The 22941-nt window shown below is 39.3% G+C and overlaps 1 protein-coding gene across 2 annotated transcripts; it reads right to left on the reverse strand.

Moving 5' to 3' along the window:
* Nucleotides 1–4188: 4188 nt before the first annotated feature.
* On the reverse strand, nt 4189–22342 carry cnnm3 (cyclin and CBS domain divalent metal cation transport mediator 3). 2 transcript variants are annotated; one of them, XM_028462630.1, is made up of 12 exons: nt 21509–22342; nt 18221–18555; nt 17618–17794; nt 16584–16741; nt 15976–16119; nt 14674–14835; nt 13565–13734; nt 8377–8473; nt 6042–6172; nt 5760–5886; nt 5582–5648; nt 4189–4392 (listed from the first exon to the last, which is right to left on the reverse strand). In XM_028462630.1, the coding sequence occupies exons 1-11, from the start codon at nt 22325–22327 to the stop codon at nt 5599–5601; spliced, it is 2370 nt and encodes a 789-aa protein (XP_028318431.1). In that variant the 5' UTR covers nt 22328–22342; the 3' UTR covers nt 4189–4392; nt 5582–5598. The 2 variants fall into 2 exon arrangements, with proteins under 2 accessions (XP_028318431.1, XP_028318432.1); XM_028462631.1 differs by lacking the exon at nt 5582–5648.
* Between the last annotated feature and the right edge of the window lie 599 nt (nt 22343–22941).

Here is a 22941-nt window from a genome sequence, read left to right on the forward strand (position 1 = left end):
ACTAAAATCACCCAAAATAAAAAATAAGGCTATAACAAGGCATTTTTTTTGAAAATTTCAAAAAAAAAAAAAATTGAGTTAGGATCATCATTAGACCCTAAAAACTACTGCAAATATAATGCACATACTTAAATGGGGCTAAGAAAGCAGTAAGGCACAAAAAATTAAAATCACCCAAAATAAAAAGTAAGGCTATAACAAGGCATTTTTTTTGAAAATTTCAAAAAAAAAAAAAAATTGAGTTAGGACCATCATTAGACCCTAAAAACTACTGCAAATATAATGCACATACTTAAATGGGGTTAAGAAAGCAGTAAGGCACAAAAAATGACAAAAAACTAAAATCACCCAAAATAAAAAGTAAGGCTATAACCAGGTTTTTTTTTTTGAAAATTTCAAAAAAAAAAAAATTGAGTTAGGACCATCATTAGACCCTAAAAACTACTGCAAATATAATGCACATACTTAAACGGGGCTAAGAAAGCAGTAAGGCACAAAAAATGACAAAAAACTAAAATCACCCAAAATAAAAAGTAAGGCTATAACAAGGCATTTTTTTTGAAAATTTCAAAAAAAAAAAAAAATGAGTTAGGACCATCATTAGACCCTAAAAACTACTGCAAATATAATGCACATACTTAAATGAGGCTAAGAAAGCAGTAAGGCACAAAAAATTAAAATCACCCAAAATAAAAAGTAAGGCTATAACAAGGCATTTTTTTTGAAAATTTCAAAAAAAAAAAAAAATTGAGTTAGGACCATCATTAGACCCTAAAAACTACTGCAAATATAATGCACATACTTAAATGGGGCTAAGAAAGCAGTAAGGCACAAAAAATGACAAAAAACTAAAATCACCCAAAATAAAAAGTAAGGCTATAACCAGGTATTTTTTTTGAAAATTTCAAAAAAAAAAAATTGAGTTAGGACCTTCATTAGACCCTAAAAACCACTGCCAATATAATGCACACACTTCAAATGGGCTAAGATGGCAGTAAGGCACAAAAAATGGAAAAAAAACAAAAAAAATTACCCAAAATCAGAGGTACGGCATATTTTCCAAAAGTTAAAGCAGAACTAAGTACATTTTTCACCTTAATAAATTCTTCTCGTAGTCCCTGTGAGGGTAATACAAGTGTTTATGGGGTGATTGGGGGGGTCTTTCACCCCCCTTCTGTCTCATGGCCAGAAAACAGCAACTTTCCTGCCACCGACCCGGTGGCCGACAAACTGCTTTACAGCAGCCCAATACAAACAGATGCAAGATTATGACCTGCCCCGTGGCTGCACACAGTTGTCTCCAAATTAACGTTCCCCAAACTTATATCAGGGCGGAGCCAGCAAAAAAAAGGCAGAGAAAAACTTTGTCCAAGGAACGTAGCAACTCCATGCAATGATAGCTCAGCAGCAACACACAGCAATCACACACACTGTCGTCACGGTAACAGGCACGCCACTTCACACTCACAACCCAGCGCTCCATCAGGCAGCACACACACAAATATCTATCCATCCATCCATCCATTTTCAGAGCCGCTTTGTCAGCACACAAACAAACACATCACACATTTCCACACTTCCTTTCGTATTACTCCGACATCATTCATTTATTTTACTTGTCTCTCTTCCTCATAGTGTTCACATGGTCACATGGGACTATATGTGTGAAAGCACCTTTCACTGTTGTATTAGGATTTTTCAGTGATCGGTTGCTACCGTCTTGGGAGAACAAAGGTGCACATGTAGCTGTGGGGTGGGTCAGACGGCGGCGGGAGTGGAGTTTTTACAACAGTGACATAACTATAAGGGACCTTTAGGGGGAGCGCTAAGCTCAAGTTACTTACTGTAGTTCCTCTTTAAGACGATCATTACACATTATTTTTTGTGCCTTACTGCCTTCTCAGCCCATTTTAAGTATATGCATTATGTTTTTAGGGTCTATTGATAATCTTAACTCAATTTTTGGTTTTTGATAGTTTTGAAAATGATGCCTTAATACAGCCTTACCTCCGATTTGTAAGGCATATTTTTAAAAAAATAATTAAAAAGAAATTGAGTTAACACCATTATCAAGACGTTTTCCATTTTTTTGCCCAATTTTATGCCTTACAATAGCCTTTCCTCCGTTTTTAAGCGTTTGAATTTTTTTTGCCCTTTTTCATGCCTTACTACAGCCTTACCTCCGATTTTTGGTGATTTTTTTATTTTTGTCATTTTTTGTGCTGTACTGCATTCTTAGCCCATTTTAAGTATGTGCACTATATTTGCAGTAGTTTTTAGGGTCTAATGATGGTCTTAACTAAATTTTTATTTAGGGAAATTTTTGAAAATGAAGTCTTATTACAGCCTTACTTTTGATTAGTAAGGCATATTTAAAAAAATAAAAAATAGGCCTCGACCATTGGGCGTTTTACCTTTTTTCGCCCGTTTTTATGCCTCACTATAGCCTTACCTTTGTTTTGCAGCGTTTAAAAAAATTTGGACAGTTTTTTTTTCTTACTACCTCCATTTTTGGCATCTTAAATTTGTTCTCGCAATTTTATGCCTCACTATAGGCTTACCTCCATTTTGAGGCGTTTTAAATTTTCTCACCCATTTTTATGCCTTAAGCCTCATCTCCATTTTTTTAGCGTTTCACATTTTTTCGCCCTTTTTTATGCTCTATTACAGCCTTACCTCAATTTTCGGTGCTTGAAATTATTTGGCCGTTTTTTATGCCTTACCTCCGTTTTTAGATGTTTGAATTTTTTTTCTTTCTCCCTTTTCAAATCTTAATATTATCCTTATCTGAGACAAAAACATTCTGATTCCAAGAGCAACAGATTGTTTAAAATAGGATCACGCCATAAATGTAATTAATTGTAAATTACACAATTACAATTCTAATTGACTCCAACCCTGGTTGCAACCTGTGATTTTTCCGAATCATGACAAACACACACTTATCACTTTTGTGTGTATGTACCATTTTCTCTTTGTGTCAGTGAAAGATTTAAAGAATAAACACCTTTAGAACAGGCTCAAGTTTATTTCCTAAAAATCACTAAAAGTGTGAAAGCAGAAAAGAAACAGCGTCGTTATCAGCCCGCTGACGTCCACGTGGAGCATCATTACACAAACATATCCAACAACCAACGATGAAAACATGGAGACGTTTAAATAAAACACAAGTCGATCTGGACAGAGAAAAAATTAACAAGAACCCATTTGTCACTTTTAAAGATCTTAATATCTAATAATAAATATAATATTAAATGAGAATCATAATGAATATTTTTTCATCATTAGCTATGAACAATTTTATCAAAAACTTTGATTTAAAAAAATTCTTACATTTCAGTCACTAAATACTAAAAAAAAAAAAAACAAGTGCCACCTTTACCGCCCCCTAGTGTTAGGATAATAACTTCCCCTTCAAAATAAAAGCAGTTTTTTTTCTATTCCAGTTGTGAACCTTTAAACCAGGGGTTCTCAACCTTTTCAGCCAGTGGCCACCAAAATACAGGTTCCAGATCAGAATGTATCAAAAATAAAAATGGATTAAAAGTGACCAAAAATGGGGGGTAAGATGTAGAAATGGGTTTTAAAAACCACTAAAATTGGTTAAAAGTTTAAATTTAGAGCGGGCGAAAACAGTAAAAATGGTTCAAAGTGTCAATATTAGAACAATTGGTTTAAATTGGCAAATAATAGCCATGACAAATGGTGAATGTGGTTACATTTTTTTAAAATAAGCATAAAATCTGGTGAAAAGAGGTTAAAAGTGACAATAATGGGTCAACATATGTGACATTAGGTGGAAATGTGGTGGAAAGGCTTTGTAAGTGCTGAACATGTCTTGAAAGTGGGAAAAATGTGAAGAAAAGTTTTGAAATTTGATGAAGTGGGAGAAATGGGATTAATGTCGCAAAAATATCGCAAGAAAAAGTGATGAAAAAAGGTTAAAATATGGATTTTTTGGTGTAGTTGCAGAAAAAGTGTAAAAAAAAGCAAAAATATTCTGTTTCTTAAAGGCATCTGGCAACGCCCTCCTAGTGTCTCACGACCCCAAGGTTGAGAACCAATGCTCTGGAGATTAAGGTAATTGATCATGTGATCAGAGCAGCCCCTACTGAAACCTACTGAATGCATCTCAGTGACAGGAAATGAGGCTTTGGCACAAAGAGACGTAAAAAAAAAAAAAAGAGGCACAAATAAAAGTTTTATTACACAAAGGAAGGAGAGAGAAGTGACGGTGACGACGCTGCAGAGTCAACGATGTTTCCTCAACGTTCACGTTCATATTTACACAAACAATCCCAATGGAATGTCCACAAACCTACGATCCAGCCATAGGACGACTACATTACCCATGAGCCTCCTCTTCTGTGGAGCTCTCCGCTCTGACGTCACCTGTGGGAGCCGACCAATCACAGACAGTCATTAAAGCTCATTTATTCATTTATGCAACAATATTATTAAAAAGAAAATAATCATTTATTGAACTTAGAAAAGGAGGAAGTGGAAGCAAAGAAAAGGAAGTGACTGAATGTAAAGGAAAGGCGAAAAACAGCCAATCAGAGCCCACCTCTGTGTTTATGTGTCAGTTAAAACACGCCCACAGTAGTGTCACACCCCCAAATGACGGCAACACAAATACAACACAACACAAACGTGGACACAGTGTGTGACACAACTTAGAATCTCTGGAGTTTGCATGTTCTCCCAGTAGGCATGTGTGCCATTGTGTGTGTATTTCCTGTTTATGCATCTACATTCTTTTCTGGAATTGTCTACATTTAGCTGATTTGTTGCTCGTTGTGAGTTTTGTTTGTGTTGATATGGATTTATAATAAAGTTTTTTAAATTAACTGTTTGTGTGTTTTTGCACATTTTGTGTGAGTTTCTTCTTGTTGTGCGTACTTGGATTCATTTTTTGTGTATCATTCTTATCATTTTGTACATTTATGTTGTTGTGTTAAGCATTTTGGGAGTAATTTTGTGCATTTTTGTGTGTTTTGTGTATTCATTTAGGAATATTCTTGTTGTCATTTTGTGTGTCTGTTGTTTTAGACTGATTTTGTGTGTTCCTGTTCTCCGTTTACTTCTGAGGGAGGGCCACACATAAATAGATTAGATTATTAAGAAATTAATTTGAATTTAATATTAAAATTAAAATGTTTTTGTGGATTTTCACCCCAGTTTAGCTGTGCTCATCATATTTGCACTAGTTTTCAGGGTCTTACGACAGCCTAATATTAGGAAAATAAATTCCCAAATTTTCCATTTTTATGCTTTACTATAGCCTTACCTCCAAATTTTGGGTGTTGTAGTTTGCTCTTGGGTTTTTTTTATAGTCATTTTTTTGTTCTCTGTTTGTGCGTTTATTCTGAGGGAGGGCCGCACAAAAATAGATTAGATTATGAAATAATTAATTTGACTTAATATTCATTATTATTAACAATATTATTCATATTAATTCTGATGATAAAGTAGTTGTAAATAGTAAATATGAACATTTCCTGTTAGTGCGCACACTGTCTGTGCTAATGGAGCTAATGGTGCTAATGGTGCTGATGGAGGGAGGATCATGTGACTTTACCTCCTGCACAGTAAAGTTTAACAGTAATTCTCAATGGTGTCGAAGAAGGAAAAGTTTACAGGAAACTCTGCACGGACACGCGGCGGCGCAGAAGCAAGAAAGAAGAAGACAAAAAGAGAGAGAGAGCGTTAGTTGAGGAGGAAAAGCGCTGAGTCAGCATGAGGCGGAGCGCGCGTACCTTGTGTGGTGTTCCTGTCGTTCAGCAGTTTGGTCTGACTGTTGGGGAGGATCTTTATCTCTGGGGGGTCAGGACTCTGAGCGACTCGAGACGCCATTAGGGCGTTCATGTATTGAAGACGCGTCACCTGCAAAACAGAGGGTCGGGGTTTGAATCCCAGGAACTCCACGGACGCCCCCCACGGTGGTCAGTGTTGGTACTGACCCCCGGGGGTCAGAACTGGTACTGACCCGAGGTGGTCAGTGTTGATACTGACCCCCGGGGGTCAGAGTTGGTACTGACCCGTATGAGCTGCAGGTCGGTCAGTGCTCGGACGGTGTAGTCGGGGCAGTAACTGGACGGACTGGAGGCCTCAGCAGAGTCCGACGTGTCTCTGGGAGAGAAATGCTGAGTCGACCCTGGAGACTGATGCACTGAAATCACATGACCAGTCACAATGTGACACATTAGCTAAAGTCACCTGTTAGCAAAAGTCACACGTTAGCTACAGTCACAGAGTCACGTGTTAGCTAAAGTCACATGTTAGCTACAGACACAGTCTGCGTCCAAATAGTCCCTCCTATCTCCTTTACTATCCACTGTTCCTTCACCCACGGAAGTGTTTAAGTGGCGGCCATGATAAAGAGCGTAAGAGTTCTCCTTAAGGTCAGGAAAAGAGGCTCAATGCTTCCTTTATAACCTCCTTTAGCCTAGGAAATACTTTACCAAAGAAGACAAGATAATGCTTACCCAAAATTCCGTGCGGTGACAACATTTAAAGTGACACGCACACCGAGAGCTCACGGAAACTCATGATGACTGACAACAGAGATAAGTTAACAATAATAAGCCTTGAACAACTTCATTTATTCTATTTATACATAATTCATATTGTTCCTTGTAGCCTCTTTTCCTTTGATTTAAATTCAAACAGTGTGATTGTTGAGATTATATCAGTGGAAAGTGTTATAAATGTGCTTTTAGGCCATTTTAGGAAATTTGCAGTTTTTCACCACGACAGACGTCACTAACCTTTGTGGCGTCATATTATTACGTCATCTAGTGGAAGTGAGTCTGATTGTCAAAACAAACGTGATGGCCTTTTCCTAACTCCTCTCATAACACCTTTCCTTAACCCAGTGACGTCATCAAAAGGGTTAAGGAAAATGTTTTTTGTTGTCATTTTGTATATTTTTGTTTTATTTTCTGTGTTTTTGTTTTTATTTTGTGTATTTTTGTTGTTGTTTTGTATATTTTTCTCTTATTTTTTGATGTTATATTCATCTTGTGTGTTTTTGTTGTGAGTGTGTCAATTTTTGGGTTCACTTTGTGTATTTTACATATTTTTCTGTTATTTCTGTGTTTTTGTATTTGTCTTCTGGTTTTTTGGTGTCATTTTGTCTATTTCTGGGTTCACTGTGTATTTTCTTTTGTCATTTTGTATATTTTTCCTCTTATTCCCTGTGGAAAGAAAGGAGATAGCTACAGTCACGTGTTAGCTACAGTCACGTGTTAGCTACAGTCACGTGTTAGCTACAGTCACGTGTTAGCTACAGTCACGTGTCAGCTACGGTCACGTGTCAGCTACGGTCACGTGTCAGCTACGGTCACGTGTCAGCTACGGTCACGTGTTAGCTACGGTCACGTGTTAGCTACGGTCACGTGTTAGCTACGGTCACGTGTTAGCTACGGTCACGTGTTAGCTACAGTCACGTGTTAGCTAGAGTCACGTGTTAGCTAGAGTCACGTGTTAGCTAGAGTCACGTGTCAGCTACGGTCACGTGTCAGCTACGGTCACGTGTCAGCTACGGTCACGTGTTAGCTACGGTCACGTGTTAGCTACGGTCACGTGTTAGCTACGGTCACGTGTTAGCTACGGTCACGTGTTAGCTAGAGTCACGTGTTAGCTAGAGTCACGTGTTAGCTAGAGTCACGTGTTAGCTAGAGTCACGTGTTAGCTAGAGACACGTGTTAGCTACAGTCACGTGTTAGCTAGAGACACGTGTTAGCTACAGTCACGTGTTAGCTACAGACACGTGTTAGCTACAGACACGTGTTAGCTACAGACACGTGTTAGCTACAGACACGTGTTAGCTACAGTCACGTGTTAGCTACAGTCACGTGTTAGCTACAGTCACGTGTTAGCTACAGTCACGTGTTAGCTAGAGTCACGTGTTAGCTACAGTCACGTGTTAGCTACAGTCACGTGTTAGCTACAGACACGTGTTAGCTACAGACACGTGTTAGCTACAGACACGTGTCAGCTACAGTCACGTGTCAGCTACAGTCACGTGTCAGCTACAGTCACGTGTCAGCTACAGTCACGTGTCAGCTACAGTCACGTGTCAGCTACAGTCACGTGTCAGCTACAGTCACGTGTCAGCTACAGTCACGTGTCAGCTACAGTCACGTGTCAGCTACAGTCACGTGTCAGCTACAGTCACGTGTCAGCTACAGTCACGTGTTAGCTACAGTCACGTGTTAGCTACAGTCACGTGTTAGCTACAGTCACGTGTTAGCTACAGTCACGTGTTAGCTACAGAAACAGAAGTGAGCAGCAGAACACGACACATTGAACTTCCTGTTTTTGTTTGTTTTTTCTTATTTTTCTTGCGTAACCACGGTAACAAAGACTCACCTGAGCCTGGCTGTGTCAGGGCTGACACGCCGTAATACGTGAACGCCCCGTTTTCAAACTTTAGCCCTTCTTTTCCGATTTCCACCTCCACACGACCCTGAAAGCAAACACATTATTAATCTTTAAATAAACTATAAAAATAAAGCTGAAATGTCACATTTTAGAATTTATGACATTTGTGTTTGTATATTCTGCTCATTATGACAAAAGATTAGGAAACATTCTTTTAAATATTTATTATTAGTTTAAGAAATGTTCTTTCTCTCCAGATGTTCGTGGTGACGTATCGATCATTTCCTGTTTACACTCTACCGCTGTTTGCAGCGCTCTACTACTGTGTTCTGCTAACTCTAATCAAACTTGTTGTCATTGATATTTTAGCCTTGAAAACACTTGTTTTAATTTTTTACCGTACAGTTAAACGTACGAAGGTTAAGTAAAAAGCAATCTCGCCTCTTATAGGCAGTACAATCTCCTTTAAACTTCCTTTTGTCCTTAGCTTAGCTTAGCTTAAATTTAGCACCTATGGCTTCTCTCTCCTCCCCTCCGCTCTCCTGCCCGGTGTGTCAGATGTTTAGTTACTCCTCGTCCTCCTTTAGGGACAATGGTAGTTGCATAAAGTGTAGCGTACTGTTAGATATGGAGGCGAGGATCAACAATCTGGAGAAGCGGTTCCGCACCCCTGATACCAAAACCGAAGCTAGCAAGCAGGACCTAGCCGGTGCGGACCGTGCTAGCTCTAGCTTAGCCTCCCCCCCGGCCAGCAATGAGTGGGTTACTGTCCGTGGTAAGCATAGTCGAAGGTCAAAAAGCCGCTCGGGACACCACCATGTTCACGTCTCAAACAGGTTCTCCCCCCTCCGTGAGGACAACACACTCACCGGGGAACAAACTCTGATAATTGGCGACTCCATAGTGAGAAACGTGAAGCTAGCGAAGTCAGCGGGCATCGTGAGGTGCATCCCTGGGGCCAGAGCGGGCGACATAGAATCAAATCTAAAGTTGCTGGCAAAGAGTAATCGTAAGTTTGATAGGATAGTCCTCCATGTCGGCACTAATGACTCCCGACGTCGCCAGTCGGAAGCAACCAAAGTGAACATTGAATCAGTTTGTGCTTATGCTAAAACAATGTCGGACTCCGTAATTTTCTCTGGTCCCTTACCAAATCTGACCAGTGATGACATGTATAGCCGCATGTCATCATTTAACCGCTGGCTATCGAGGTGGTGTCCAGAAAACGAGGTGGGCTTCATTGATAATTGGAGATCCTTCTGGGGAAAACCGAACCTGATAGGAAGAGATGGAATCCATCCTACTTTGGAGGGAGCATCTCTACTATCAGAAAACATGGCACATTTATGACATCTCATGAATGAGACCATGTTACAGAGGGGGAGTCCTCCACGCCCCTCTGCGCTTGCCTTAGGACAGTTTCCCTCCCATTGCTATCAGGATAGCTGTGTTCATCGCCATGACAACTGTTGTGATGGTGATGAATATTATTTTATGGAGACGGTGTCAGTCCCCCGACCCATATTTCACAATGATTTTAACATAAAATCAAATAAAAGAGCTATCAATTATAAAAATCTGAAAAAAATTAAAATCTCAAATCTAGAAACACCAAAACATAAAACCATTAGATGTGCTCTATTAAATATTAGATCACTGAGATCCAAATCTCTACTAGTAAATGACCTTATCTCAGAAAATAACTTTGATTTATTCTGTTTAACTGAAACATGGCTGTATCAAGATGAATATGTTAGTTTAAATGAAGCCACTCCTCCCAGTCATTTAAATACTCATATGCCACGAGACATAGGCCGTGGAGGTGGTGTAGCAGCTATTTATCATTCCTCTCTCCTAATCTATCCTAAACCAAAGGCCAATTACACTTCCTTTGAAAGCCTGGTTCTAAATTTATCTCATATCGAATCAAAAACCTGCCAGCCAGTCTTATTTGTGATAATTTACCGTCCTCCAGGCCCTTATTCTGAATTTCTATCAGAATTCTCTGAGTTTATATCAAACTTAGTCCTCAGTTCTGATAAAATACTGATAGTAGGAGATTTTAATATCCATGTGGACAAAGATAGTGATAGCCTGAGCTCAGCCTTTATGTCCCTAATAGACTCAGTTGGCTTTTTTCAAACTATTAATGAAGCTACTCATCGTTTAAATCATACTCTTGATCTTGTTCTAACATATGGCCTTGATATTAATGAACTAAAAGTCTACCCTGAAAATCCTCTGCTATCAGATCACTTTTTAATATCTTTTAACATTATCCTAGAGGATCTCGCACTGTGCAATAAAATAGTTACAAGTAGAAATCTATCCAACAGTGCTGTGGCTAAATTTAAAGAGGCCATTCCTGCTGCCTTAAACTCAGTGCACCATCCAATAAATAACTATGATATTAATTATAACCCCTCTCAACTGGATCTGCTTGTCGATAGCTCTGCTAGTCTACTAAAATCCACCTTGGACTCAATTGCCCCATTGAGGGAAAAAACTATTAAACGTCAGAGGAAAGCTCCGTGGTTTAGCTCTGAAACTCACACACTCAAACAAACAACCCGTAAATTAGAGAGAATGTGGCGCTCCAATAAAACAGAGGAGTCACGAATACTTTGGCAAGAAAGCCATAGTAAATACATGACAGCCTTACGACATAGTCGATCTACATACTACTCCTCACTAATTGAAGAAAATAAAAATAATCCGAGGTACCTTTTCAGCACTGTAGCCAGGCTAACACAAAGTCAGAGCTCTATTGAGCCCATGATTCCTCTAGCCCTCAGCTGTGAGGACTTTATGACATTTTTTAACGATAAAATTCACAAGATTAGAGATAAAATTAGCCACTCCCTGCCTTCACCTGGGCCTGCTGTACCATTAAATGTAAATAGGCCTAACCTAAACTGTTTCACACATATAGGACTTCAGGAACTTAACTCTATTATTTCATCCTCCAAACCATCGACCTGCCTTTCAGATCCGATCCCAACTAAGCTGTTTAAAGAAGTTGTTCCCCTAGTCTGCCCATCTTTGTTGGAGACAATAAATATATCCCTATCAATAGGCTACGTGCCACAGTCCTTTAAAGTAGCTGTAATCAAACCCCTTCTCAAAAAACCTACTCTTGATTCCAGCACTTTAGCAAACTACAGGCCTATATCTAATCTTCCTTTTATTTCAAAGATTCTTGAGAAAGTTGTGGCAGCTCAGCTCTGTGAATTTCTTCAAAACAACAGCCTGTTCGAGGACTTCCAGTCAGGTTTTAGAGCTCAACACAGCACAGAGACTGCTTTAGTTAAAGTAACTAATGATCTACTCTGGGCTTCAGATGAAGGACGACTCTCAGTGCTGGTTTTATTAGATCTTAGTGCAGCTTTTGACACTATAGATCACTATATTCTACTAGAGAGATTAGAGAAATTACTTGGAATCACAGGGACTGCCCTAAACTGGTTTAAGTCCTACCTATCTGATAGGTACCAGTTTGTACACGTGAATAATAAGTCTTCTGTGTACACTAAAGTAAGCTACGGGGTTCCTCAGGGCTCTGTGCTAGGTCCAATCCTCTTCTGTATCTATATGATCCCCCTTGGTAATGTTATGAGAAAATACTCTGTTAACTTCCACTGCTATGCTGATGATACCCAACTGTATGTATCAATGAAGTCAGGTGAGACAAATCAGCTATCTAAACTTGAGGCCTGTCTAAAGGACATTAGGGCCTGGATGGACCAAAATTTTCTTCTTCTCAACTCAGACAAGACTGAGGTCATTGTACTGGGCCCGCGACACCTTAGAGAAACCTATGCTAGCCTAACTGCCCTAGATGGCATTACTCTGGCACAAAGCACAACTGTTAGAAACCTTGGGGTTCTATTTGATCAGGACTTATCCTTCAACTCTCACATAAAACAAACTTCAAGAACTGCCTTCTTTCATCTCCGTAACATTGCTAAAATCAGATCTATCCTGTCTCAGGGCGACGCCGAAAAACTAGTCCATGCTTTTGTTACCTCTAGACTGGATTATTGTAATTCTCTTTTAGCAGGCTGCCCGAGCAAGTCGCTTAAGACACTTCAGCTGGTTCAAAATGCTGCAGCACGTGTACTGACTAAAACTAGGAGAAGAGATCACATTACTCCTGTATTAGCCTCTCTGCATTGGCTTCCCATAAAATATAGAATAGAATTCAAGATTCTTCTTCTCACTTATAAAGCCCTAAATGGACAGGCACCAGTCTATCTCAAGGAGCTTGTAGTGCCATACAATCCCCCCAGAACACTACGCTCTCAAAATGCTGGACTACTCGTTGTTCCATTCATCTCTAAAAGTAGTATAGGAGGAAGAGCTTTCAGTTATCAGGCCCCACTTCTCTGGAACCATCTACCAACCACGGTTCGGGGGGCAGACACCCTCTCTACCTTTAAGGTTAGGCTCAAAACATTCCTCTTTGATAAAGCTTTTAGTTAGGAACCAGCTCATAGCTCATAATTAAGATGCAATAGGCATAGACTGCCGGGGGGGGGGGTCTGGCATGCTCGGTTGGAGAGAGGTTGGAGAGGGCGTTAAGAGAGAGGTCATTTAGGTTAGAGAGGGACCGGAGAGGGTCCCATTCCTCTCTCAAACACTCCCTCTATGTCTGCTTCTTCCCTTGTGTGTTTGCTCCTGTACTCCTTCTGGCTTTTGTCTTGCAGGTCCGTGGGATCCTCAGTGTGGAGTTACAGAGTCTCAACAACTCTGTCTCCACCCTTTCCTCTGCACACACCCAACACAGCATAACGTGGATGGCTGTTCATCATAGGAATGGGATCCACACAAGGTTCCTGCTGCTTAACAGAAGGTTTTCCTTGCCGCCATGATGAATTCATGTTGGGTGTGGGATACATATGTATGTGTATATACGTATATATGCATATGTGTGTATCCATAAAATGAAGAGTCCGTCCTTAAGACTGCTCTACTGTAAAGTGCCTTGAGATACCATTGGTTATGATTTGGCGCTATACAAATAAAGATTGATTGATTGATTGATTGATGTTCAGTATTTGCCCTCATTGTATTAGTTTATTTGGATTTTATTCACTCACACGTGCTGTCCCTCAGAGACAGACTAAAGTGGGTCACATGACGATAATCAAAGTGAGGTCACAGCATGTGTCCGTACCTGCAGCAGCAGAATGAAGTAGTCTACCGGGTGGTTTCGGGTGTACAGGTAGTGGGCGGAGCTAAGACGGTTGCCTGAGTCAAAGTGGACTTCCTGGTTGACGCTGGGATGTCGAAGGAGGTGGAAAAGAACTTTCTCTGAAACCCGAGCCGGACTGAAGTGCTCCACCTCTGCACGCACACACACACACACACACACACACACACACAACTGTTATCACAGCATGTGATTGATCTAAGGGTCACATGATCAACATTCACGTCAGCATTAGAATAATGACCAATCAGAGCATTAACACAGGGTGGGTTTCTTGCCACTGTTGTACATTATCGTTAATGTTGTGTACATTTTTGTTTGTTTTGTGTATTTTTGTTGTCGTTTTGTATATTTTTTGTATTCATCTTGTGTGTTTTTGTCAATTTTTGGGTTCACTTTATGTATTTTCTTAGTCATTTTGTATATTTTTCTGTTATTTCTATGTTTTTGTATTTGTCCTCTGGGTTTTTGTTGTAATTTTGTCTATTTCTGGGTTCACTGTGTATTTTCTTTGTCATTTTGTGTATTTCTCTGTAATATTGTGTCTTTGTAATTTTTTCTACTTTTTTGGTTCACTTTGTGTATTTTCTTTGTCATTTTGTGTATTTTTACTCTTATTCCCTGTGTTTTTGTTGTCGTTTGGTATATTTTTCTGTTATTTCTGTGTTTTTGTATTCATCTTCTAGGTTTTTGTTGTGAATTTGTCTATTTCTGGGTTCACTTTGTGTATTTCCTTTGTCATTTTGTATATTTTTCACTCATTTACTGTATTTTTGTTGTCATTTTGTACATTTTTACTCTTATCCCCTGTGTTTTTGTTGTCGTTTGGTATATTTTTCTGTTATTTCTGTGTTTTTGTATTCATCTTCTAGGTTTTTGTTGTGAATTTGTCTATTTCTGGGTTCCCTTTGTGTATGTTCTTTGTCATTTTGTGTATTTCTCTGTAATATTGTGTGTTTTTGGACCAGGGCCGTGTCTGGTTTAGATCTTTCTGATGATTCTGTGTGTTAGTTTCCGCTCCTGTTTGTTGGACACAATGGGTACCCGTCTCCGCCCCTGCAGGCGTCGCTCACCTCTGGACAGGAAGCGGTGAGTGGCCAGCAGCAGCTGAGGAGACGTGCGGATCTTCAGTTCTCCTTCAGGAGGCTTGAAGAGGGAGAACTCCTCGTGTGCCGCGCTGCGAGGCTCCAGAGGAATCTCCAACGCAGCGAGAGGACGCTTCACCTTCCTGTCCACTGACACACACACACACACACACACAACTAGATCAGCCTAAAAACTGTACAAATGATATAAAAATTATAGGAACATAAAAATAACTATTATTTAAAGGGTAATGAAAACAATTTTTCTGCGGGACACTTTGGACGCTCTAAAGCAGGGGTTCTCAACCTTGGGGTCACGAGACAGTTGGAGGGGGTCGCCAGATACCTTCAACAAACTAGGAATATTTTTTATCAAGAATTTGAGCTAATTTTGGCTTTTTCTGCCACTACACCAAACTTTCCATATTTTTGCCTATTTTCATCACTTTTTCTTTCCATATTTTGTCTCCTTTTAATGTATTTTTCCTACATTACTTCCATTTCTGACACTTCTACATCAAATCCCGATGCCTTTTCTGCAAATTTTTTCCACTTTCAAGACATGTTCAGCACTTATAAATCTTTTCCACTAATGTCACATATGTTGACCCATTATTGTCACTTTTAACCTCTTTTCATTATATTTCATGCTGATTTAATCACATTCACAATTTGTCATGCACTTTAGTTGCCAGTTTAAACTAATTGTTCCAATATTGACACTTTGAACCCTTTTTACCACTTTTTCTGTCTTTTTGTCCACTAATTTTTTAACTAATTGTGGTTTTGAAAATTCCATTTCACCACCATTTTTGGTCACTTTTAACCCATTTTATTCTGATTAAAACAAGGATTTCCATCTTTAAGATGACTATTATAACAGTAAATGTTGCAGGATAACAGTGGATATTATTCAGATGAATAAATAAATGTGGTTATCACAGATTCATAGAACAATAGACCATCATTTTACTGACTTTATGGATGGACCCCAAAAATCTCTCCCCTTTATTCCCCCTTATAGATGGTCCTGTCTCCACATGACTGTTCTTCAATGTTCATGTCTGTGTTCAACCACCTTCAGCTACAGTGGGGGTCCCCAGGCTCTGAAAACTTTATTATTTGGGGGTCACAAGCTGAAAAGGTCGAGAACCACTGATCTAAAGGGCCAGATTTGGCCCCTGGGGTTTGAGTTGGACATGTGTAGAGCCCAGCATGGAGCTGCTGACAGACGAGTGGGAGCTGTGTGTGTGTGTGTGTGTGTGTGTGTGTGGGGGGATTCATCCTCACAGTATCCGTCCGACTCATCCAGGATCTCTGACTTGATGATCTCCTCAATGACGTCCTCTAAAGTGACCAATCCCAGAACCTCGTAGAACGGGTCACCCTCGCCCTCGTTGTTCACCTTCTGAACGATGGCCATGTGTGAGTTTCCTGAGGAGACCAACACACACATGGGTTATAGTGGACAAGCAGAGAACCGGTGATACATGGGAGTTAAACAATTAGGAACCAGAAACAATTGATTTGAACTTTAATGATGTTCATTTAGAAGAATTATTTATCAGACACTGTAATAGTTTTGTCGTCAGTTGTTGTTTAGTGTCTGTGTATTTTTTGTGTCATTTTGTGCATTTCTTTGGTGTGTATGTGTTGTTTTGTGAATGTATACACATTTACTGCATGTGTTCTTGTTCTCATTTTGTATTTTTTTTGTCATTTTGTATATGTTTCTGTTATTTCTGTGTTTTTGAATTAATCTTCTAGGTTTTTGTTGTAATTTTGTCTATTTCTGAGTTCACTTCGTGTATTTATGTTGTTTTGTGAAGTTTGAGAGTCTAATTGTTGATTATAAATGTGTTTATAAGAGAGAATTCATGGAGCTGTTTGTTTCACACCTTTCTTGAACTCCTCCAACATGGCGTCCAGCTTGGTGTCGTTGAAGACAAAGTGCAGCGGGTGGTTGTAGAACTTGGTGATGGTCGTCATGGGCGTGCAGTCGTCTGGATCCACCAACGTCAAGTCCTTCACGTACAGGATCTCTATGATGTTGGACCTGCAGGAGAAACAAGCAGACACATTGTCACACAAACAGGTATGTTCTCTAAACTGTTGGAAAAGGTTGACACCAGGAAACATAATGTGGAAGCAGTATAAGTCACCACTGGTGTCATTTAAAGTTGAAGGTGTGATACTCAACAAAACACCAGCTTTTCAGCAAAAGCAACATCTAGTGAGTCAATATGAATTCATCTCAAATTATATAAAAATAGGACAAAAGATTTGAAAACAAAGCAAAAAGGCTAAATGGATCAAAACAAACCTAAAGGACCAAGAATAAAGACAAAAAAGACCAAAAAAGATGTAAAGGACTATACATTAAAATTTACTAAAACAGACTAGAAACAGATTAAATTAACTGACCAAAAAACTAATGTAAAGCTGATTTAAAAAGGGACTAAAAACTAATGAAAAGGACTAAAAACAGATGAAAATTACTATAAACAGACTAAAAACAGATTAAATTACATGAACAAAAAACACTTAGTTAAAAAGACTAAAAACAAACTAAAAACTGATTAAAACAAGTATTAAAAACAGACCAAAACAGGTGGAAATAACTATAAACAGAGTAAAAACAGATTGAATGAACTGACCAAAGAAAACACTAAAAACAGATTTTAAAAAGGACTAAAAAGTCATTAAAAATGAATGAAAACTGTAAAAACTGCTGTAAAAAATACGAATAATGAATAAAAAAAAAAGTACTAAAGACAGAACAAAACAGACTAAAAACTAATGAAAAGGACTAAAAACTGATTAAAAAAAAAGACTAAAACAAATGAAAGACTGATGAAAAGGACGTAAATGTGTGTAAAATGAGATGAGGTGATGATGTATGATGAGTTCACCAGTGGAGTATAGTCTCTACCTCTCCTCCTCATAGATGGGCACTCGTGTGTATCCGCTCTGCATGATCTCAGACATGGTGGAGAAGTCCAGGACGGCTGAGCTGGGCAGCATGAAGCAGTCCTTCAGAGGAGTCAAGATGTCCTCCACCGTCTTAGAGCGCAGAGCACCACGACTGAACTCCTCCTTCACAAACTCACTACACACACACAGGTGGACCATCACACACACAACTCTGGACCATAGTCAACACTGAAAGTAACCAATTACTGCCCTCTAGTGTTCAAAAGGGACAGGACAACTTTCCGTTAAAAACACATCCTTTCAAAGTAAAAGCACTGGATTTTCCTCAGCTCAACTGAAGAAAATCCTTTTAAAAAAAATAACTCCACAATCCACTTTTGCTCAACAGCAAAGCTTCTCAACATTGGGTCGGGTTGGGACTTTTATTTTGAAGGATATTTATTTACTCATGACTCAACACTGTTCACACTTCTGACACTATTGGAAACTATTCAGTGTTTTGATCACAAACACAAAACATAAACAAAAAAACACAAAACTTAATAAAAAGACACAGTGAGTAGTGCTGTTGAGTAGTGACTAGTCGGCAGTAGGTTCTGACCTGTAGGGGTCATTGACGTTGGTCCGGATCATCTCCATGGTTCTCTCTCTGATCCCACAGGTGCTGATGTCCCTGCGCAGCCCCAAGTCCAGGATGAGGCCCAGGGGGCAGGACAGGGGGCAGGTGAGCACCATGCAGACCTGAGCCAGCCAGGTGAGCCCCGGGGCCAGCTGGAACCCATACCCGGAGCAGAGCACGTGAGGAGCCAGCTCTGCCACCGCAAAGATCAGGAAACCACTGACAAAGACGGCCGAGACCACGGAGCCCAGGGCCCGGTACAGGAGCACGCCCAGTGCTGAGTGGCCCACCGCACACAGAAACAGCAGGGAGCACGCCTGAGGGAGGACACGCCAGTTAGAGAACCACACTGGGAACACTGTGAGCACCTCCTGCAGACAGGCTGTTTGTTTATTGATGTAGTTTTGTTGGTTTATTTATTGTTGTTGTTCCCACCATGACGTTGTCCCTCCTGCGGACCGTTGTAGTTTGTTTATCATTTTGTTTATTGTTGTTGTGTGTTTGGTGGACTCACCATGAAGTTGCCTCTCCAGCAGAACTGGCTGTAGTTTGTTTATTATTATTTGTCAGACTATTGTTTGTTGTTTTTGTCTATTGTGGTTGTTGTTTGTTAATCATCGTTTGTCAGACTGTTGTTTTGTTTATTTATTGTTGTTGGACCCACCATGAAGTTGTCCCTCTGGTGGACCGGCTGTAGTTTATTTGTTTATTGTCAGACTGTTTATTGTAGTTTTTGAATGTCTTTTGGGGTTTTTGTTTGTTTATGTATTATTGTTGGACCCAGCATGAATTTGCCCCTCCTGTGGAATAACTGTAATTTGTTTATTGTTGTTGTTTCTTTGTTGGATGTACCATGAAGTTGCCCCACCCAGTGGGGGGTATTTTATCAAAATGTTCTTAATAGGGCCAGGCCTATGGTTTAAACCTGGTTTAAAGCTGTCTGTGACCACGCCCGCTTTCCCCATTCCATCAAACTCTTCTCAGCTTGGAGCTCTCTCGCTCAGCCAATCAGCTGACAGTGTTCAGCTAAAGTGTGCGTCTTCTAAAGACCCACAAGATCATCACAAATTTATTGATTAGAGACGTGAGAGCGCATGCTCTGCAACATTTACTGATTAAACAGCCAATAGAAACCAATGCTGAGACCAACAGGACGTGACATCATCTGTTACTGAGCAGCGAGAATAAAGTTTAAGAAGTTTCTGTGATTTGAACATTTTAAAATTATTAAAGGGTTAAAGATGGTTTTATTTAGTCAATTTATCATAGAGAACAACTGAAGCATGTAATCAAACACTGATCGTGTGCGTTTGATAAGTTTTTAACACCAGTCAGCATTTAATAAAAGACGATGCTGTAACTCACAATTAAACAAAATGTAATTTATGAGACTTGTGAGTGTTTTGATGAATAGTTTATTGGAGTTCAGCACTAAACATTAAAGTCATATGAACAGAGGGAGCAGCTCAGCTGGATGTCACATCCAACACTGCTCCTGGTGCAGGTGAGAAGCGCGCATGGAAGATGTGCACGCTGCACGTAATACTGTTCATGGAGTTTGTCAGTGCTCTGCTCTTTGACTGTCCCTGAACAGTAGTTAGTTGTTTTTTTTTAAATTATTGTTTATTTGTGTACTCATCAAAGTTTGTTTGTGCATTGTTGTTTGTTATTGTTTGTATTTTGGACTCGCCATAAAGTTGCCCCTCCTGCGGCAAGTATGTAGTTTGTTTGTTTAAAACTGTTGTTTGTTTGCATATTGTTGTTGTTTGTTATTATTGTTTGCATATTGTTGTTGTTTGTATATTATTGTTTGTTTGCATATTGTTGTTTGTTATTATTGTTTGTTTGCATATTGTTGTTTGTTATTGCTGTTTGTTTGCATATTGTTGTTTGTTATTGCTGTTTGTTTGCATATTGTTGTTTGTTATTGCAGTTTGTTTGCATATTGCTGTTTGTTATTGCTGTTTGTTTGTATATTATTGTTGTTTGTTATTATTGTTTGTTTGCATATTGTTGTTTGTTATTGCTGTTTGTTTGCATATTGTTGTTTGTTATTATTGTTTGTTTGCATATTGTTGTTTGTTATTGCTGTTTGTTTGTATATTATTGTTGTTTGTTATTGCTGTTTGTTTGTATATTATTGTTGTTGTTTGTTATTGTTGTTTGTTTGCATATTGTTGTTGTTTGTTATTGTTGTTTGTTTGCATATTGTTGTTGTTTGTTATTATTGTTTGTTTGCATATTGTTGTTGTTTGTTATTATTGTTTGTTTGCATATTGTTATTATTGTTTGCATATTGTTGTTGTTTGTTATTATTGTTGTTTGTTTGCATATTGTTGTTTGTTATTATTGTTGTTTGTTTGCTGTTATTGTTGTTTGTTTGCATATTGTTATTATTGTTTGTTATTGTTGTTTGTTTGCATATTGTTGTTGTTTGTTATTATTGTTGTTTGTTTGCAATTATTGTTGTTTGTATATTGTTGTTGTTTGTTATTATTGTTGTTGTTTGTTATTATTGTTGTTTGTTTGCATATTGTTGTTTGCATATTGTTGTTGTTTGTTATTATTGTTTGTTTGCATATTGTTATTATTGTTTGCATATTGTTATTATTGTTTGCATATTGTTGTTGTTTGTTATTATTGTTGTTGTTTGCATATTGTTATTATTGTTTGCATATTGTTGTTGTTGTTTGCATATTGTTGTTGTTGTTTGTTATTATTGTTGTTTGTTTGCAATTATTGTTGTTTGTTATTATTGTTGTTTGTTTGCATATTGTTGTTGTTTGTTATTATTGTTGTTTGTTTGCAATTATTGTTGTTTGCAATTATTGTTGTTTGCATATTGTTGTTGTTTGTTATTATTGTTTGTTTGCATATTGTTATTATTGTTTGTTATTATTGTTGTTGTTTGTTTGCATATTGTTGTTGTTTGTTATTATTGTTGTTTGTTTGCTGTTATTATTGTTTGTTTGCATATTGTTGTTTGTTTGCATATTGTTGTTGTTTGTTATTATTGTTGTTTGCAATTATTGTTGTTTGTATATTGTTGTTGTTTGTTATTATTGTTGTTTGTTATTATTGTTTGTTTGCATATTGTTATTATTGTTTGCATATTGTTGTTGTTGTTTGCATATTGTTGTTGTTGTTTGTTATTATTGTTGTTTGTTTGCAATTATTGTTGTTTGTTATTATTGTTGTTTGTTATTATAGTTGTTTGTTATTATTGTTTGTTTATTATTATTGTGGTTTGTTATTAATTGTTGGACTCACCATGAAGTTGCCCCTCCTACGGACCGGCTCCAGCTTCTTGGCGGCCCTCTTCTCGTCCTCGGTACCGCAGCTGTGGAGCACGTACAGCTCCACCGGGTCCAGCCACAGGAGGCTGAGGTTGACGGTTCTCAGGGCAGCGCACAGCACCAGAACCAGCAGCACCAGCAGCGCCAGCCCCCATCCGGGAACGTGGTCCGCGGGCGGACCCGGGTCCGGGACGACCCGCAGACGGTCCTCGGTGGCGGACTCCCACGAGCCCCCGTTCAGCACGCACAGACGGTGCACGCTCCGAGCCCCGCCCCCCGTCCGGACCTCCACCCTCAGCACCCCGCTGTGGTCCTCGTCCCGGAACAGCTGGCTGCTCACTACGAAGGCCGAGTCCCGGCGGAGGGACTCCTGCTCGCACGGATCCGGAGCATCCCCGACCCCAGCCGCTCCTCCGGCCGCCCCGGAGAACGACACCCACGGCCAGCTTCCATTCAGCTCCCCGAACAGACGCAGCTTGAACACAGAGCCCTCCGGCGCTGAGATGGTCCGGTCTTTCATGCACACCGCAGCGGGCGGGTCTTCCAGCCGCAGCCCGAGGACCTGCGGGGCCTCCTGGCCGAGGACACCGAACCTGAACCCGCAGAGAAACACTATCATCCACCGGAGAGCTCCTAAGCTGCCCACCATATTGGATTTGGTCAGCTTGGCTCTGCGCGGGTCATGTGACTCCAGCAGCGAAGAGCCCGCCCACTGAGGAGTCCTACAGCCAATCACAACAAGGTTGTGTAAGAAGTCGCGCACTACTACTAGTCGCACTAAGTCTGACGTCATAACGAGTATGTAGTGCGCCCCAATTCGACAATGTACAAAGATTAAGTGCGCAAGAAATACACGGATCTACTTGTATGGCTGTGTTTTAAATGTGTAATTGCGCTGCTACATGCGCCATTTTGGCTCATTTTGAAATGTTCAATTTAAACCTTCTTCAAATGTCATGCGGTATTAAAGATGAACTATAAACCATTTGTGGTAAATAATACAACAGAACACATTCCACAGCTGGACCAAAACTAACTGCAACATGACAGCTCAGGTGCCATCTTGGCTCAAAACTGTGATTTAGGGCTACAATGACAGAGAAAAGTGACATTGAGAATAAAGTTGAAATTTATCAGAAAAAAACAAGAAATATTATCAGGATGAAGTACTACTGTCACAACAAATCATTCATTATTTATACTACAATAAAATAGTCTAATTTCAGAAGAAACAAAATGTAATATTAGGAGAAAAAAGTCATAATATGAAAAAAGAAAAAAAAAGGAAATTTTTTAAGAAAAACAAACTGGAGCACTTTGTGAAGTTGTATTTTAGCAAAGGAAATACTAAAGGAATATGCATGAAAATGTGTCTATTGCAGAGGAAGAACCACTGTGGAAATGGCT

This window comes from Gouania willdenowi, chromosome 12 (genome assembly GCF_900634775.1).
Source record: "Gouania willdenowi chromosome 12, fGouWil2.1, whole genome shotgun sequence".
NCBI lineage: Eukaryota > Metazoa > Chordata > Actinopteri > Blenniiformes > Gobiesocidae > Gouania > Gouania willdenowi.

Coding starts and splice junctions, on each gene's coding strand:
- cnnm3 (XM_028462630.1), bottom strand. CDS start 22,327: ATGACGTCAGACTTAGTGCGACTAGTAGTAGTGCGCGACTTCTTACAC. Junction 17,795..18,220: donor AACGTCAATGACCCCTACAG/GTCAGAACCTAC, acceptor GTGTGTGTGTAG/TGAGTTTGTGAAGGAGGAGT. Junction 5,649..5,759: donor CGACAGGAACACCACACAAG/GTACGCGCGCTC, acceptor GTGTCCGTGCAG/AGTTTCCTGTAAACTTTTCC.